The sequence below is a fragment of the Convolutriloba macropyga genome, unplaced genomic scaffold (assembly GCF_964194025.1).
Source record: "Convolutriloba macropyga unplaced genomic scaffold, txConMacr16.3 SCAFFOLD_5032, whole genome shotgun sequence".
Lineage (NCBI taxonomy): Eukaryota > Metazoa > Xenacoelomorpha > Acoela > Convolutidae > Convolutriloba > Convolutriloba macropyga.
Window position 1 is genome coordinate 1 of NW_027452495.1, and position 18824 is coordinate 18824.

General features: G+C 36.2%; 1 protein-coding gene across 1 annotated transcript; it reads left to right on the forward strand.

Moving 5' to 3' along the window:
* Positions 1-4344: 4344 nt before the first annotated feature.
* On the forward strand, positions 4345-18728 carry LOC142357527 (roundabout homolog 2-like; the record flags this gene model as incomplete). The annotated part of the gene is made up of 8 exons (XM_075409140.1): positions 4345-4526; positions 5247-5540; positions 10242-10515; positions 15150-15482; positions 15927-16129; positions 17055-17179; positions 17574-17866; positions 18460-18728. Coding segments are annotated over 8 exons (1973 nt in total), but the record flags the coding sequence as incomplete, so codon positions are not given.
* Positions 18729-18824: the final 96 nt, after the last annotated feature.

The window sequence follows — 18824 nt, forward strand, 5'->3', positions numbered from 1 at the left end:
ATGTATGTGTGTGTGTGTGTGTGTGTGTGTGTGTGTTTGTGTTTATGTGTGTATGTGTGTGTGTGTTTGTGAGTGTGTGTGTGTATGTATGTATGTGTGTGTTTGTGTGTGTGTGTGTTTGTGTTTATGTGTGTGTGTGTGTGTGTTTGTGTTTATGTGTATATGTGAGTGTAAATGTTTGTAGTTTGTGTGTGTGTGTGTGTGCGTGTGTGTGTATGTGTAGGTGGGTGGGTGGGTGGGCGTACGTGTGTATGTGTGTTCTTGTGCATGTCTGTGTATGTATGTAAGCATGTACGTGTGTGCGCTTGTGTTTATATGTGTATGTGTGGTTGTAACAGGTTTGTGTGTGTGTGTGTGTACGTGCCTGTGTGTCTTTGTGTAAATCTATGTGTGTATGTTTGAGAGTAAGTATGTGTGTTTGTGTGTGTGTGTCCTTTGTGTGTGTGTGAGTACGTGTGTGTTTGTGTGTATGTGTGTGTATGTGTGTGTCTGTTTGCGTGTAAGTGTGTGTGCGTGTGTAAGTGTCTGCGCGTGTTTTTGTGTAAGTGTTAAGTTAATGAGTGTCCTTGTGTGTGTTTGTGTGTTTGTTTGTGTGTGTGTGGTTTGTGTGTTTGTGTGTGTTTGTGTGTGTTTGTATATGTGCTGTGTGTATGTGTGTGTTGTGTGTGTGTGTGTGTACGTGCGTGTGTGTGTATGTGTGTGTGTCTGTTTGCGTGTAAGTGTGTGTGCGTGTGTAAATGTCTGCGCGTGTTTTTGTGTAAGTGTTTATGTTAATGAGTGTGCGTGTGTGTGTTTGTGTGTTTGTTTGTGTGTGTGTGTTTGTGTGTTTGTGTGTGTGTGTTTGTGTGTGTTTGTATATGTGCTGTGTGTATGTGTGTGTTGTGTGTGTGTGTGTCCTTTGTGTGTGTCTGAGTACGTGTGTGTTTGTGTGTATGTGTGTGTCTGTTTGCGTGTAAGTGTGTGTGCGTGTGTAAGTGTCTGCGCGTGTTTTTGTGTAATTGTTATGTTAATGAGTGTCCTTGTGTGTGTTTGTGTGTTTGTTTGTGTGTGTGTTTGTGTGTTTGTGTGTGTGTGTGTGTGTGTTTGTGTGTGTTTGTATATGTGCTGTGTGTATGTGTGTGTGTTGTGTGTGTGTGTGTGTGTGTGTGTGTGTGTGTGTACGTGCGTGTGTGTGTATGTGTGTGTGTTTGTTTCCGTATAAAAGTGTGTGCGTGTGTAAGTGTCTCTGTGTGTGTTTTTGCGTAAGTGTTATTTTAATGAGTGTGCGTGTGTGTATGTTTGTGTGTTTGTTTGTTTGTGTTTGTTTATGTGGTGTGTTTGTATGTATGTATGTGTTTGTGTGTGTCTATGTGTGCGTGTGTAAGTGTCTCTCTGTGTGTTTTTCTGTAAGTGTTATTTTAATGAGTGTGCGTGTGTGATGTTTGTGTATTTGTTTGTTTGTGTTTGTTTATGTGGTGTGTGTGTATGTATGTATGTGTTTGTGTGTGTCTATGTGTGCGTGTAAGTGTCTCTCTGTGTGTTTTTCTGTAAGTGTTATTTTAATGAGTGTGCGTGTGTGATGTTTGTGTATTTGTTTGTTTGTGTTTGTTTATGTGGTGTGTGTGTATGTATGTATGTGTTTTTGTGTGTGTATGTGTGCGTGTGTGAGTGTGCCTGTGTGTGTATGTGTGTGTGTGTGTGTGTGTGTGTGTGTGTGTGTGTGTGAGTGTGTGTGTGTGTACGTGTGTATGTGTGGTGTGTGTATGTGTGTATATATGTTTGTGTGCATGTGTGTGTGCCTGTGTGGGTATGTGTGTATATATGTGTGTGTATGTGTGTGTGTGTATGTGTGTGTATGTGTGTGTGTATGTGTGTGCATGTGTGTGTGCGTGTGTGTGTATATATGTGGTGTGTGTGTATGTGTGTGTTTGTGTGTGTGTGTGTATATATATATATATATATTTGTGTGGTGTGTGTGTGTGTGTGTGTTCCTCTGAATGGAGCTAACAAGGTTCACTTGGCAGTTTACACTAACTCATTTCTCTCGAAGGTGGAGGTAAAACTTGAAAGTGCCCTTAATAAACCTGAATTCCAAGAAAGACGCCTTCAATTTTGATCAGCAGTATCCTCGTGCATTTGATCAGCTAATTAGCATAGTCGTGACACATTCTTGTTCTGCTTTGAAGCTAACAATTTAAGCAATCAATTTCAACATGCAACTTCGTCACGTACATGTAACTCGACTTCAGAAACGGCTGTTGATTTCAACTGTCAAACTTGATTTTACAATTTGGAATACCTGACAAGCTCCTCCGCTAATTATAAGGAAAAGTGCGAGGGAAAATGTTTGTAAACAAAGCGAAAGTGTCATGTTTGATCAATTCTATGTTGTTTATGTCAATCTTCCTTGTTTAGATTTCTATCTTTAGGATTTCTCAAGGAATAAAATTCCAGCACCCACCTTTAGAGAAGTTGCATTTTAGTTTGGTTCAATTTAGAGTTGCTTGATTGCATAGTAAATGTCTGCAGATTTTGTTTTCGCAAATGTGGGTGATTGCGTATGCTTATAAACAATTGCTTCTTTAAAATAAACATATTTTGTAAATTACCAAGAGGTTCTTATCGCCATCGAGAAGTTTTTAAACTCTGAGGTGATGTTGAGTTGTTGATTAACTTCGAGAAGGCACTTCCAACCGTATGACAATGATTTTTTTTCAGTTCGAGTTATTTAACTGTTGATTTTGACAGTACCGTTTTTTTGCCACTTTTCTCGCCCCTCTTAATATAGCAACTGCGACCAGAAACATCCGTGGAAAATGAAAATTTAATCCCAAAGCTGAGATTTGCCACTGTTTAAGAATTTTGGGATCTTTTCCGTTTGTGCCCCCCCCCCCCCCCCCCCAGTACATTTTACAGCCCCCAGTTAGGGAGCACATGTAATCACATAGTAAAAATATGTAAAAATGTGGCACGTCGGGGGTTAGCAAATAATATTTACTTTGTTGGGGTGGTACAAACGGAAAATATCCGAACTTTGATGTATGATTCATCGGTCGCTAACAAGTTTTTTAAACAATAAATTATGCGACAAATTGAACAATAAATTAAACAAAATACTTTTATCCAATGAGCATTGATTAACGTGACTTCATTGAGTCAGAAAAATTACGGCTAAGATTGCTACTGTAATGATACGCAATGCTAAACTTCGACACGAGTGAACTTTGGTAATCAATTCAAGACTGATATCTACTGCAAATCCACACTAAATTGGCCGCTAAGTCAAAATGTTTTTCTATTTCTAGCGTCGATTTATAAAGAGGAAACATTCCAATTTTTGTAAACTTGAGCAATTTATAATTTTTGGACTAAAAAATTGTTTCAAAACAATTATCATCATTTGAAGGAAGGTAAAGAATATTCGGCGGTGGTTGTACACTTAAATTTCCGAGAGAACAACCTTATACAAATTATGCATTAGATAAACTATACATAGCTTGAAAAGAAGCTCAATTTGATTGATTAACGTATATCTGACCAGAAATCTGAAGCCTCGAGCAACTGGAAACAACAAGAACTTTTAAAGGAAAAACTCAAGTTAAAGGTGAGCTAAAGGTGGGGGGGGGGGGGGGCATTTGTTAAGTTCTTTAAATTGTTAAGTGTTTTGCTAAGGGCCGCTTCTAAATTTTTTAAATCGATGTTTGCCTTTTTTCTTTAATTGTCAGGTTTGTGTTGCCAAAATTAAGTTCATATGCTCTACGAGCAATAATTTCTTTTTGGAAGCAGTTTTGGTTATCAAAAATGAACTTTTTTTGGAGGTCAGGGTTAGTTAATCTACAGAGTTAATTATTTTTTTTTCTGTCGAAAATTTGTAAATCAGAAAGCATAACCATTTGTTTATGTACTTACATATTCATTAATATCAAATGACATATCGTCATGAGTTTTTTTTAATATCTATTTTATTGTGGTAAACAGACAAAACAGTCCCGGGAAGAACAGTCCAGATTAGCAAAATACTCCCAAACAAAACAGTTCCAGACAAAATAGTCCTAAGAAAGCAGACAAAGTAGACCCAGGCAAAATAGTCGCAAATAAATTAGTCCCGTTTTTGGTTTAATCCTAATTAATATCAATTAAAAACAATGCATTCGGAAGTTTAACTCATAGACTATGTTAACTGTTTGAAGATTATATTTACAATTGTTTCGATATTTTTTCGGGACTATTTCGTCTGGTTTTATTGGACTATTTTGCCTGGGATTGGTTTGTGCGAGATTATTTTGTAATTCGTGACTGTTTTTTCCGGATACATATATTGTCTTATTTATTAATTAATGAATTATATAATTATTTCATTTTTAGGTCGAGAGTGAGGATAACTGAGTCCTTTCGTTTCCACACTGCAAAAGACAGGGAGTTTCGCTTGAGAGAGTCCTACTTGCAAATCTCCAACATTTCTGCCCTCTCAGACCAGGGACCCTATAAGTGCCAGGCCCTCAATTCTGTCAACAACATCACCTCTCTCACCCGCCTCGAAATTATTGGTAAGAGGGCACAGAAATACCTATTCAATATTAGGGTCTTTTTGGTTATATAACCAAAATGAATGCATGTTGAAAAAAATGTTATATTGAGTGAAATTGCGAATGAGAGGTAGAAAATATGTATGCTGAGCAAAATTAAAAATCAAGAAATATCTATTTTTGGGTTATATGACCTGCTATTTGTTAGCATGTTGAAGATAAATGTTATATTGGGTAAAATTGCGTATGTGAGGTAGGAAATAGGGATGATGAGCAAAATTAAAAATCTAGAAATAATTTTTAAACTCTTTTTTAGACAGCAAGTTTCTAAAACTATTCTGTATTCCATAGAATTGGATACAGCAGTTGCAAAAAAAATTTGATAATTTTTATAAATTTCATAAATTTTTTCGGAATATTTGTACACAGCATTAAAGAATATTTAATTTCGAAGACTTAAATGCACCCTAATCCTCGTGAACCTTTTTTTGTATTTTACTATGCAACCAAATTAACTGTTTGTTTTCATCTCAGAATTATTTGTACAGCCTAATACGAGGCGGGACTAACCAATTCGATTTATATATACTATTATAAAGGTGTAAAATTATCAATTTTGAGGGGTCCTACTTGATACAGCATACACCCCGCACTCCTCCCTCCACACCCCTTGCCCCCCCCCCCCCCCCCGATCGCATAAAACTAACACCTTGTTAATTCTTACCCCTTTCTCCATTTCAGCCAATCCTATTCAAGTAACCTGTACAAACAACATAGTGACCACAGTCGGCTCTGACGTCACGTTCGAGTGTCGCATTGAGAACAAACACAGCTTCCCAACCCCCACTACATACTGGGACACCCCCAAGTTTGGAAACGTGTTCCCTAACGAGCTCAAAAACCCTCGACTCGCTGTATTTGCAAATGGAACCCTGAGATTGAAGAACGTGTCTCTGGACGACAGCGGGACGTTCATTTGCTATGTCTTGATATCAAGCGAGGTTGTTCAGAAAACTTCAACCCTAGTTGTAAAAGGTAATTAAGGAACTTAAAAGGCACATAAACTTCAGAAGAGATCAGCACTGATTCAGAAAACTTTTATGGAAACTTCAGATATCAGTATATAACCGTTTATAACTGACAACTGACATTTTAATTCTTTTTTATGTTATGCATTAAATGTAGTGGATAGCCCCAATATTTAGCATCATGATGGGGGTATAAGTTATATGACCACTATGCTGGGGGGGGGGTTCTAATGGGAAGGACCCAGTTTTTTTACCCATCGTAAAATTCTAAAATGATACTGGAGCACAGTATGGTCCACCGATCTTTCAATTAAATTACCATGAGTGGGAACGATCGATAGGATTCGATCAGACCCAAATTCGGGATTATAAATGCAAAATTGTACTGTTTGAAACTTTTATAAGCACCAATTTAGAGAAAATATTAGAGGTTGAGCTGTATTAGAATGTAGTTACTTTTTGACCACAAAATGCGAAGCAATAAACTTATAATAAATCACTTGAGACTGTGTGTTTTGTGAGATATTTGACATTTAGAGTGACAGTAATATGACGGTAGCGGAAGTTGACGCTTAATTGATCACGTATCTGTTCAGTCCTCTTCTTCTTACCATTATAAAATATTTCACATACCAACGTGTTACTATATCGCATTACAACACCCTCCCCCCCCCCCCCCCCAAAAAAAAAAAAAGAAAAAAACGATCACTAACAACGTGGACAGATTAATTATTCATGCCTCTTTTGGTAGGACCTTTGGTTCAAGAATTTCAGTTATAAGCGAACAAACATCACAAACCAACTTACTTGTCTTTACAACATATTACAACCCCCTTCCCCCAAAAAACAACATTAGTATATTAATTATTTATGCTTGCATGGTAGAATTTATAATAAAAGCATAAACGTATGCGAATTTTAGTTATAAGTGAATTTCGAACAAAAAATTTCAACACTCACATACAAAATGTGAACAAAGAAATTATGGAAAGAAGTGGAAGGAAAAAGGTTGAGTTCATTTGACCTTTTCAAAACCCGTTTTTAGCTTCCCATATTTGGAAGACAAACATTCTCATCTTTAATTCATTATTCGTCCGTTTAGATGGCTTAAATTGAACATTTTGTTTTCCGAGATCGCAAAAATTTCGAGCACTCAAAACTTTTTGAATAAAAATTTCATGAATTTAAGACTGGTATGTTTTATTATTGATAATTGACAGTTCATCAATAAATAGGTTTCCTTTTATGAAGCTTATAAATTTGAAATGGGATGGATTCCAAGCTAACCTTGGATAGACAAAAAACCGATCATGGCTGTCTAATTTGAGAAATATGTGACCAAAATAGTAGCCTTTGTTTGTTTGTTGTTTGGCCTTTGATATTATTTGTGCCAGACATTTTATATAATCAATCTCTTTCAAAAGGACGTCATTTAATTGATAGATAGATTCATCTCATCCATTATCAGCTCAAATTTCTCATTCAATTCGAACTTTATTCACTTTCTAGATTTTGTTAAGAAATGAATGTTCTCATATTCTCATGATTGAATTTCGCCATGCTAATTTTTCCTCAAATATTTAAAATTTTAATACCCCTCCTCACAGCTTAGAGACAATAGAGCGAATAAACCCTCTCACCAACCAAAAATAACGCAGATATACCATAATAAGGCGCTATAATTTTGTTCGGGGGTGAGGGGGGGGGCAGGAGTGGGCTGAGGGTATAATGAGAAATACCCAAATATTTTTAATCAGTAATTTTGAAAACTAATTTTTTTAATGAAATTAGACCTGAATTTGAAGATCAAAGATGTTATTTTTTATCAGCTATTCCGCTTTGAGAAAACAGAAAATTTCACCTCTAAGAGAATTTTGCGATTGCGCATTAAATCGATGTTCAAAAATGTGTTCAGCCTTTTCATTTTCTATTTAACGACTTTTTCTCTTTTCACAAAGTTATGAGCAGTTCATAATCTAAATGAGACCTGTTAACTAATAAGCTAGAAACATGAATGAAAAGCTATTTATAATTTCCTTTCCTCCTTTTGATAATATGAGCAACGCCATTCGCTTTTAATGATAAATTTGGTCTCCAATTAGGTAATCTAAATGAGAAATCACCTTTTCAGGGAACAAACACAAATCGCCCCTTACTAAATGCCGGCTTTGTTGTTCACATGCGTGCGGGGGCTGAGAGGGCGGGGGGGGGGGTGGTTGAGCCTATTTTTGTGACAGTAGTGTGTTTGTTACACTATAAAGCAAAGGGCTGCGCTGTAGAGCTCAATTTAAAAGCTACCTTTGAAATAAAAAGGGGCGCTTTGAAATGGGAATGCAATAATAATTTACTTTTGGAAGAAAATCTTTTTAATAAATTAAAAATATCAAATCAAAGCAACAAGGATGATACAGACTGTTGAGTGATTCACGATTGAGGTCGAATTAGAGGCAATTTTAATTCTATTCTTCATCTCAGCAGTATAATCTCTCATCTAAAATTAATGCTAAACATCATACTCTATTCAATAAAACAAATCTAATGATAAGTTCTCTTAAAAATCTGTTCAGGCTATTTAAAACTTTTCAATGCAACCTTCTTTTATATTATTCATAAAAACAAAAAATTTTCAGCTAGAAAGCTTATTTTAACTATAAAACTGTATTTATAAATCTAAGAAAGTTCTAAGAACAATTATGAGGATTGCGCGGGCTCAGCAACTTCAGACAGTATTTTTTATTTCAAAACACATACATAGCATTAATAACCAAGCATAATATCGAAACAAAGCGTATTTTATAAATTTTCTGAAATCGGATTGGTTGCATTGATACATGTTGCCAACTTTCTTTAAAGCGTAATGTTTAAATGTGTAGCCAATGTGCTCGATGGATTTTACCCTGACGCTTTTCTCTTTTCGTCCTCAAAAACGGGTTAAATTTGTTTGGCAAAAGGTGTGTGCTCAGTGCTTATAGAGCATTAGCATTCTCTAAGTTTGTACCACAGGATTTTGTTCCCAACCCCTCCCCCATTTTCTTCCTCCCTACTTACCCAAGGGTGCTAGCTTCCTTAAGCATAAGTTACATATTACGAAAGCCAACCGCGCACCCATTGTTTTAGAGCAAATAGCCAACGTTATTCGGCTATGTTATACTGTTTGCAGCACAGTTTTTTGTCAAATCTGAATGCATTGTTTTTGTGAAATCTTATTCAATTAATAATAAAATTGATTGAAAATAAAAATAAAATCATTATGAAATCTTATACAATGCTCAAAAGTGGTTCTAAAAATTTAGTTAAAATCTTCATCGCAAAAATGACTATGCATCTCAGATGTCTGTTTAGAAACAGGTCTTTCTATATTGCAGAAACAATCCTGTCACTTGTTTTCTCCAAATATTGACTCAAAACTCATCCTGCGCGTTTTATTCTAATTAGACAGAATTAATGGTCTAAATTAATGGTTGTGTTGCAAAAAGTGAAGTTATGAAAAAATTTGTCCTGAAAGAACAACAATGTAGACCGTGAAAAGTCCGAACAGATCGCTGAACTTTTTTTCATAAAAGTACACGATTGTATTTGATATAAAGGGATAAAAACAGGACCTTTATTTTCTCTGCCTAAATTTAGCCAGCTTATAATTATTCTTTGCTTTCGCCTTCGCTAAGAGAACTTCGCCTTTGGTAAAAAATGAAATTTGAAATAGCTATCCAGAACCCAAAAAGAAGAAAACTTTTTACTGCTAGACAGTTCGTTGAAAGATATCAACTGGTTATTTTTTTATCGTAACCTACTAAACAAATAAAACTTTTTCACCTACTAACCTACGTAACTGACTAAACAAATAAAAACTAAACCAAACAATACTTAAACAAGTTTTGGTACTGTGTTGTGTTATCTCAAAAGAACGAAATTATTATGACGTTTTTGATTGTACATCTGTAAATCCAAATAATTGTTATCAAACAGTTTTCACGAAACTGCATAGCAGCCATGCAAGTCATTTTATATGACTTGAAAACTGATTTATCAATCCCATGTCTTTTATGGTATTTTTAAAAAGTTTTTTTTGGCGTATCATTTCTTTGTTGATTTGAATTTTTGCTCAGTTCTTAAAGGAAACTCTATTTGGATTCGCTTGAAGAGACTAAAAACGTTCTTGTAAGAAAATCGGACCTAATAATTTTGTTTCGAACTTTCTTCAATTTTGTTGGGGATTTTTAATAACTTTTTTCACACAAGGCATTTAAAAAATGCAACATTGTTACTTTTAAATATCTAAATGTGAGTCCCTTTTGATTTCTGTTTGACTCTTGCTGTGTCAGTCATTAATAAAGTAATGCCAAGTTTCCTTTTCAAATTGAAAATCCTTACACTAAATTTTCGATTCTGCTGTTTAACTGAAATAAAAATATTGCAAATTTAGTTGCATTTTGCAGAAAGTTCGACGAATTGGTTTTAAAATTATGAATGTGCCATTCTGGCAGTTATTGATGCAGTATCATGAAGGTTGTCAAATAATGGTTTTGCAATTCTTTTCACGCAAAAAAACAATCTAACAGAATTAGCATATCGAAAATGTCATCTGGTCTATAATTTTAGACTTTCAAAATATAGTTTTAAGCGTACTTTGCAACCATGATTTTTATTGGGAAGACTTTTAGCCCATTTTTTTAATTAGAAAAAAAATGTAATTATCTTTCTGTTTCAGCAATCAACAGTGACCCCCTGCCGGTAATAGTGCTCAAACCAAGAGACACAACAGCCTATATTGGACAAAATGTGACCCTGCCCTGTGAAATCGAAGTACCCACCTCGGCCCCTTCCTCCCCAACAGACTACCCTTCGGGCTTTATTAACAACAGACAGCAATATACGGGTTCTTTTTCGTCACAGTACCCGGGACAGGGCATTCGAACCCGATCAGCGCCCACGATTAAGTGGATGAAAGATTTAAGAGTGGTTTATTCGTCTGAACTCAAAGGGTAAGATCACAAAGCTGATTTTAAAACGCACGTAAGTCAAAAATGCTTAAGTCTGAAGTGCCAGAAGTTAAATTCCAGAGACTCCTATATACATAGCCAGAATTTCGACGTCTATGATCTTTCTCAAACTTGTAAGTTGCGTGTTTTAAGAAAGGTCACGTGACTCTGCGGCAGCAATTTTATAATTCTGTTTTAATTTTGCAGTACATCGTAGTTCTCGAGAAACGCCAGAAATTCTCAGTGACTTCAAGCAGTCATGTCCCTAGTCGAGATATCTTTGGATTTTAAAATCAGAAATTGTTGGTATCGAAAGATTCGGAATCAATGTCGAAATCAAAGAAAGATTCGGAATCAATGTTTTGAACAGAGAACAGATTCGGTGTAGTCGTTTCTTGACCTTAACAGATTCGGTATATTTGAGAGAAGTACCATGAGTCTTTTGATCTTCTGGGCTTTAAAAGCAATTAGTCTAGCAGACCGAACGAAAAATGGTCGGCATGTTCGTTTTCAAAAGTAACCAACCGTTAAAACTAACATAAACCGTAAACTACGCGTGAAGGTCCCAATTCAGTGAAGGTGAATTAATCAAGTTCTCACCAACAAATATGTTACATTTTTAAACTCAAAAATAACCAAGAAATCTATATTCGTTTAATTAGTTTTGTGAACGAACTGAAGGAGCATTTTCAATAAATTTGCACATTCTTTCAGATTTTTTTTCTAAGAAGTGCGTTTGAAATTCCTGCAAAAAAGCACGCTATCATAACGTTTGACTACATTATAAGCAGAAAAAAATCAAAATTACCTATAAATAAACCGACAATTTCTGACGTTTAAATACCAAACATACCGAACTTCTGCTTCCAAAAACGACGATTCCAATTTTTTCTTACATTCAAAACCAACATTGCCGAACAAACCGAACGTACCGAAGCTTTCTTACGTTTGAAACCGTACATAGCAAAGATTTCTTACAATTTTTTGTCGTTTTTGTTCAGTCTTTTAAACTAGGGGTAACGTCTACTTTATTTTACATTAAGTGGTTATGAGTTAAAAACCTATTTAATACCAAAATTCATAGTAAATAAATACAGATGTTTTCCCGTAATAGTGTTGTAATTTTGATCCATTTGTCGATCTTAATTGACTCATTGACATCCTATAGACGATATTTACTTTTTGTTCATCGATTCTCTGGATAAGACAAACATTGAACAAGTTAAGAATTGAACAGTTCAGATATCAATTCAGTACAGCACTTTTTCTGGCTTTCTTTTTTTCTGGCTCACTTTTTTCGGTACAATAGCCGTATTTTTGAGAGTCTGACAGAAGAGCTATATTAGTCAATAATATTTCAGCTAGATCGGCAAATTTTAAGTTCTGCAAATTCTGTTTGCCTGATCTTTAATTTATTCAGCGTGGGCGGAGACCTTGTTTTTGAACTAATTGTCATAGTGTGCAACGTGTTTCTCATTTCAAAGAATGCGCATTTTTTAGAAACGGGGCTCTGAAAATAAAGTACCCTTAAAAATTCGAATTATGCAGAACGTGTAATGAATCCTCTCTCTGTAATTTACATTTTTTATATTCTCTATGTTAATAATTATTCGAAAACTAAAACTAAACTATCAATGTTTTTTTTTGCTGGGAATGCAAATTAATGTTTATTTACTTTCTTGTAATCATGTAAGAAAGCATTTGATCGAAAGCGACTTGTTTGCTTTTCAATTCGGAATTTAAGTCTTTTGTTCCTTAGCGGTTGTTTGATTGTTGTGTTTTTAAATTGTGAACTTTAATTAATCGATCAAACAGATTTTTTCCGTTTCTTATCCTTGAGCCGGTCGGCTCTTTGAGAGTTAAAAAAGTGCAAGTTACAAAAAAACATGCTTTTTAAAAAGAATTTTAGTTTTAATCAACACAAATTTAATCGAAGTGCGAAGTCGGCTTTAGATTAAAATGATTTCTTTGAAAGGGAAGTTGCCCCCCGCCCCCCTCAATTTTTCCCAATTCATGGTTTTTCTGTTGGACATAGGCACCCATGAAGGAAGTCGTAACAGGGTTAAATTGGGCACACTCCGGCACAAGATCGCAGACCGAAGTGACCTCTAATAAGAACATTCTCGACCAAAATGAATGACGTGTGATAAAAAAAAAGAAAAAATTGAATTCCAAAATGTTACACACCTTAAAAGTGTCAACAAAATGGCAATGTACAAATTCTAAAATACATAAAACAATAAGAATATATTTTATTTACAACGTTTGGAATACTAAAAACATTTAAAAAAATTATATTGGATAATTAGGAAATTAAAAACAATGAAAGCTTAAAAAAGGTCCCTCAACAAATCTCTGTACTCCAGTGCCTTTGGGTCCTTCTTCAGATATTCCTTGAAAAAGAATTCTTTCAAAAAACCTTTGATGTTTTTAACCTCATCAAGTTTTTGTCTTTGTTCATTTGGAACCTCATTGTACAATTTCATGGCTTGCAGCATCAATGATTTATCGAGGAATTACGAATTACTATTCATAGCCGGATAAATTTTTCCCGTTCTCGCATTTTGCTTACAATTGGAAGTTTGCAATTCATTTTTGTTACTAAAAGCTGGTAATTGTTTCCTAACATATTTCATGAAAAATACCATACATCGATTTTTGAGAAGGAATTCAACAGGCATGATTCTGTTTTTTATTTTTTAATCAGTCGAGCGATCAAACTTTTTTCTTTTGAAACACACTTTTATTCCCCAATTGAATTGTTTTTCTAATGTTATCATGAGATTTTTTCTGATACCAACAAGCATAAGAGATGAGTATTGAATGTGACTTAAAACAAGCGCGTTTAATAGTGTTACTCTAGTTTTTATAGGAAAACAGTTCCCTATATCTTTCAAGATTTTGATGCTGCACGCCATTCTGGAGAGTATTCTTTTGATCTCTTCTTTAAAGTTTAATTTGTTGTCTAGTATTATTCCTAGATATCTTACCGACGACGATTCTCCTATGTTCACATCGTTAACCTTGAGATGAGACGGAGTTCGTGCTTTGTTTGATGGAACAAACACGATATATTCAGTCTTCTTATTGTGCATCATTAATTGATGTGATTGGAAGTAATAACAAAGTTTTTCAATATTTTTTTCCAAATAACTTCTAGCTATTTTTTCATTAGGTTGAGAAGAATAGAGGAAAGTGTCATCGGCGTACTGGATTACTTGACAATTGTCACTATCAATAACTCTATGATGATCATTCACATAAATGTTGAACAATATTAGTCCTAATACTGTCCCTTGTGGCACTACTCTGTTAAGTAAAATCCAGTCGGACTCATTTCCCGAGAAAACTACTTTTTGAGTTCTGTCTTTCAAATATGATCTAATCAATTGTGTAGATGTTCCGTCGAATCCTAAACATTTCAATTTTTCTATTAGTATTTCGTGTGAGATTGAGTCAAATGCTTTTGAGAGATCGAGGAATGCTCCACAAACTGTATTCTTTTTATCCATTACAGTTCTTACATATTCCGTACTTTGTAGTATGGCATCTGTTGTGGACACTTTTTTTCTATATCCAAATTGTTTAGGTGACAGCAATTTATTTCAGATCAAATAGTCATTAATTTGGTTCCTTTTAACTTGCTCAAAAATTTTTGCCAAGGCGCCGGTTACTGATATTGGACGATAGTTAGTGGGATCTTCTGTGTTTCCTTTTTTTATAAAGAGGTGAGACCAAAGCTTTTTTGAGGTCAGTCGGAAAAGAAGACTCAGAAATAAACTCATTTATCTTAAAACAGAGAGGCTCCGCAAGGACCGATTGGGCATCTTTCAACGCCCATGCGGGAATTTTTGAAGGACCCAAAGGTTTGTTCACATTCAAACATTTTATTAAATCATGGACTTCTTTACAAGTAACATATTTGAAGAAGAATCTATTTGCATTTCCCGTATCAGCTGAGAACAATGTTTTATCCATTTTTTTCTTTCGCCAAAGTATTCCCCCAAAACTGAAAACTTGAAGTTCAAAAGGTTTGCGATGTCTTTTCCGTTCGTAATAAGCTCACCGAAGCTGTTACGCAGAGTGTCTATTACAATTCGTTGTTTTTCATTGTTCCTAACTTCTTGTATAAATTTCCGGCGACTTTTTTCTGTGTTCAGAGAAATAAAGTCTTTTAACAAGGAAGCTTCATTTTCTGATTTGAAATTTTTTCCAGATAGGAACTTTTTTCCAGATAAGATAAGTTTCAAACCATTGACCAGACTTTCAACCGCCCGAAAATTTTGATTAATTTTCGTTCGGTCATAGGATACACAGTGTGCCTTATAAGATGGTCTGATCAGAATCAGAGGTCGCCTCGATCTGAGACCTCAACCAGGGGGAGGGGGTTAGGTCTATAAGATTTTTGATTTTCGGGTCTTTCCCATTATAGCCTCCAGCCCCCCAGCTTAGTGGTCATATAACCTATACCCCCCCCCCCCCACCAATCATATTACATAATGGGAGGGGACTATAATTTCGTTTTTTTTTCTGTTGGGGGGGGGGGTTTCTTTGGGTTTTTCAGCAGTGCAAAAAATTAAATGCGTGAAATAACGTTTAAAGGGTTGATTATGAATGCTTTTAACCCTGTTTTTTAGCATTGTTTTGCAAAGTGACGGTAGCCTGCACGTGAACAACGTGAACAAACAACACGAGGGAAAATACACCTGTGTAGTGTCAAACGGAAGCGGCGAAACCGTCGCTTCTGCGACATTAACTGTCACAGACAAGAAACACCCTCCTAATAAGCAAAGCGGCAGTGACGTCACTAATGGGTTGAAAGACTGGGATGAGTTCTATTTCTCAAGCAACCCTCCGAGTTCCCCTTGGGTTCTGGAGGTGGTGAACGGGTCCTGTCTTCGGCTGGCCTGGATGGCACCGGAGCACTCGGATAAAATAGCCCAGTTGTCATATCAAGTTGAAAAATACGGGTGAGCAATATTTTATCAATTATTACTTTTCTAAATCGTTTAACCATAGAGTATAGTATATATTACCAATCAGAAAATTGACATTTTCCCTACTTGTACGTATTGTTATTAATTATTAACTGCTTTCAAACGAATTTTGTAACAATTATATTAGTCCTGTTGATTTATTTTTAATGCGACTTTTTGAAAGTCAATTTTCAGAAGTTTTGACCAAACTTCCCCCATTTCGTTGAAGCCCCACCCAGTTAGATTAGCCTAACTCCTGCATTACTAAAAGCCATCATCCCCCCCCCCCCCTCCCCCGCCAGCCAGTCGTCCGAGAGCCGTTTGTCTGAGTTCAGCAATCAGCGAAATTTCAAATTTGTAACGTTTTGAGAGCATAATCTCTTTTGTTTGGTTGAGACAAAACTGATTGTTTTTTTTTGAATAAGTTGGTCATTATAGATTCGGGTCAAATATGTGGAGCTGGGAGGCCGAAAAACGACTGGCGACTGGGATAAAAACGGGAAAAGTGACAACAGACGCGACCAAGTACACTGTTTGTGGACTGCAATTGGGGGTTGAGTATGTGTTCGTGGTGAGAGGTGCCCTCTCCCCCGGAATGACTGGACGAGCGAGTGCTGTATCTCCAAGATTCAAAACATACAGTCAGTACATTTCCAGGGTCTTTCCCATTATAGCCCCCCCTCACGAAATTAAAGTCCCCATTATGGTATAGTTACCATCATTGGGAGGCTATAGATTATCCGACCAATAAGCCGGGGGTGGGGGGGGGGGTATGCTATAATGGAAAGACCCCATTTCCACATCACATTAATTTTGTCTGTTTAAGCCGCTAGACATTATTAGTTCGTATTTTTTTTGAAAAAAAGATCAATTCAGTTTGATTTTCTTACATTAGTTGATACACTACATATTAAATAGCACTATTATTTTTTATCAGACTCAAGTGCGCTCAATCCGCCTCTGATCAGACTCTCAAGGGCCCTTGAAGATACCCGCACCCTATAATTTCAGGAGCAGAATTCACAGGTGTGCGCTTGAGTGGGTCTGATCTTAATAGTCAATTCGCTCAGGCACCTCATTCTGGGAGCGCCTAAAAAGCACAGGCTTGTCAAAGTGGCGTCCCAGACAAGCATGTGATTTTTCCCAATTCACAGTTGTTTTTTTTTTCAGGGTTCTTTTAAAAGTTGTTCTGCAGTTCCTTAGTTGAAAAGCCGACATATAAAAAGGCGGCTCTTGACCGAAATTGGGCGTGAAAAGATTATTAATCGACCTTATTTCATATTATAATTACTTTGACCATATCGCCTTCTGAAATTTACTGACTAGCAACAAATATACAAAAATGGCAATTCTAAAAACAGAAAACAAAAAAGAGTAACCATCATTAAAATTAAAGTAAAGTACTTATAACCACCTCTAAGTAAATTTGTGAGGTTTGCAAACGGAGTGGTTTTTTAGGACCGGATGGAGGGGGGGGTATAAAAGAACCAAAAATTCTGCATTTTTCATGTATTGTGTTTGATTATAGACTGTTAAACTGTATTTCTCAAATAACTTGTTGTTCAGACTACACGCATGACTCTTACCACTCGAATGTTGAGAAGAGAGTGAACCTGATGAAACAGAAGAAGGTCGCTGTCACTTTGACCTCTGTCCCCCTCAACACAACCGCCATTTGGGTGACGTGGAAGGTAGGCATCACCACAACCACAAACACCCCACCCCCCCCCCCCCCCCCCAACACCCAGATTACGACACTAATAGCATTTCAGCAAATCTGACGTATCTTTGCGGATAATGACAATAGCGATTTTTTTCAGGATAATACAAATTTCAGGTACAAAATTTAATAGGATCTTTTCAAGTTGTGACCAAAAATTACTGTTCTTTAGAAGGCAATGTTAGTAGTTTATTCCTTTTTTTTTAAAAAAAAACCGCAAAAATAATGCCTGCTTTATTGAGCAATATAAAACTTCGATTCCTGTGTTGTCTCTGATTGGCCAGTCTATCCTCAAATTATTCGCAAAATAGATTGACATCTGCAGCATATAAATTCGAAAAGTTCAACTGATGAACAATTTCCAGGTGACGGGTGGGGAACAAATTCCATCTGGGTTCCAATTACGCTGTTTCGAGTTCAACCCTAGTCGGGATCGGTACATGAACACTGAAATGGAGTCTGTAGGTCACGTGACTCTCCCCTCTAACAGAAGAGCCCATTTATTTGGGAACCTGAGGTCTTCCTCCAAGTACAAGATCATTATTCAACCACACGTTGTTGGTCTTTTGGGTCCAATTTCGGACTACATAATTGCCATGACTCACTATGAAGTGCCTTCATCACCCCCCAGTTCAGTTCAAGTCACCAAAAACCTCACGTAAGTTTCATTTCTGAAGGTATAGGAAAAATAACCCCCCTCCCCCCACATGGAAAATAACCCCCAGTCTGATTCTAATAGGAATTAAACCCCCTCGAAAAAAACCATGGAAAAAATACCTATGTTATCATTAGAATTCGGTCGTGATTTGTTCGGTTATAAGTGTTGCGGGATCTTGCAAGCCTAGTGCGTTAAGCTTACACCAAATGTTCTTAAACTCTCGGACCGGACCTTGGCATCTATTGTAACTCAATATCTAGCCTCTGGACTTCATTTATCCTATCAAATTGAACACCTTAAACTTTCTCGCCGGAAATCACTCCATCTTGCGTGATTCGTTTTCGGGAAAAAAACCTCTTAAATTTTGATTTCCTATCAAAAGTTATGTGGTTTTTCCATGGTTTTTTTGCCTAGACCATGCATGATTAATTCATTTTGCAAGAATCTTGCAAGATTAACTTTTGTTCTCGACTAGAGTTATATCTCTTGCTCAATTCACATATGCTTTTTTTCTCGTCTTTCTAAAATGGTCACTGTACTACTAAAAGAAACTCTGTGATGGTTTTGTAAATGTTTGAATAATTCTGTTCCAGACAAGGCCAGCTGATTGTGGAGTGGGATGCTCCCACAAACATTGCCCCCAGTTCACTCACAGGCTACAGGGTCACAGTTTATGACGTATTCACCAATCAACTCATCATTCAACAGCAAATCTTCATCAATTCCTCCTCCAACGGCTATGCTATCATTGATGACCTCTATAGTGTTAGCCAGGGTGGCTACAGGAAGATTGGGGTGGTCGTAGAGGCCAAATCTCCCGCCGGCTACGGACCCAAAAGTCAACCCATCATGGTGGATATGTGTAAGCATAATCTTAACACTCTTAACAGATAGACTGCTAACTTAAGTAAACACAGGTTGAGAGGTTGACCAGATCAAAATATAGATAAAATCGATG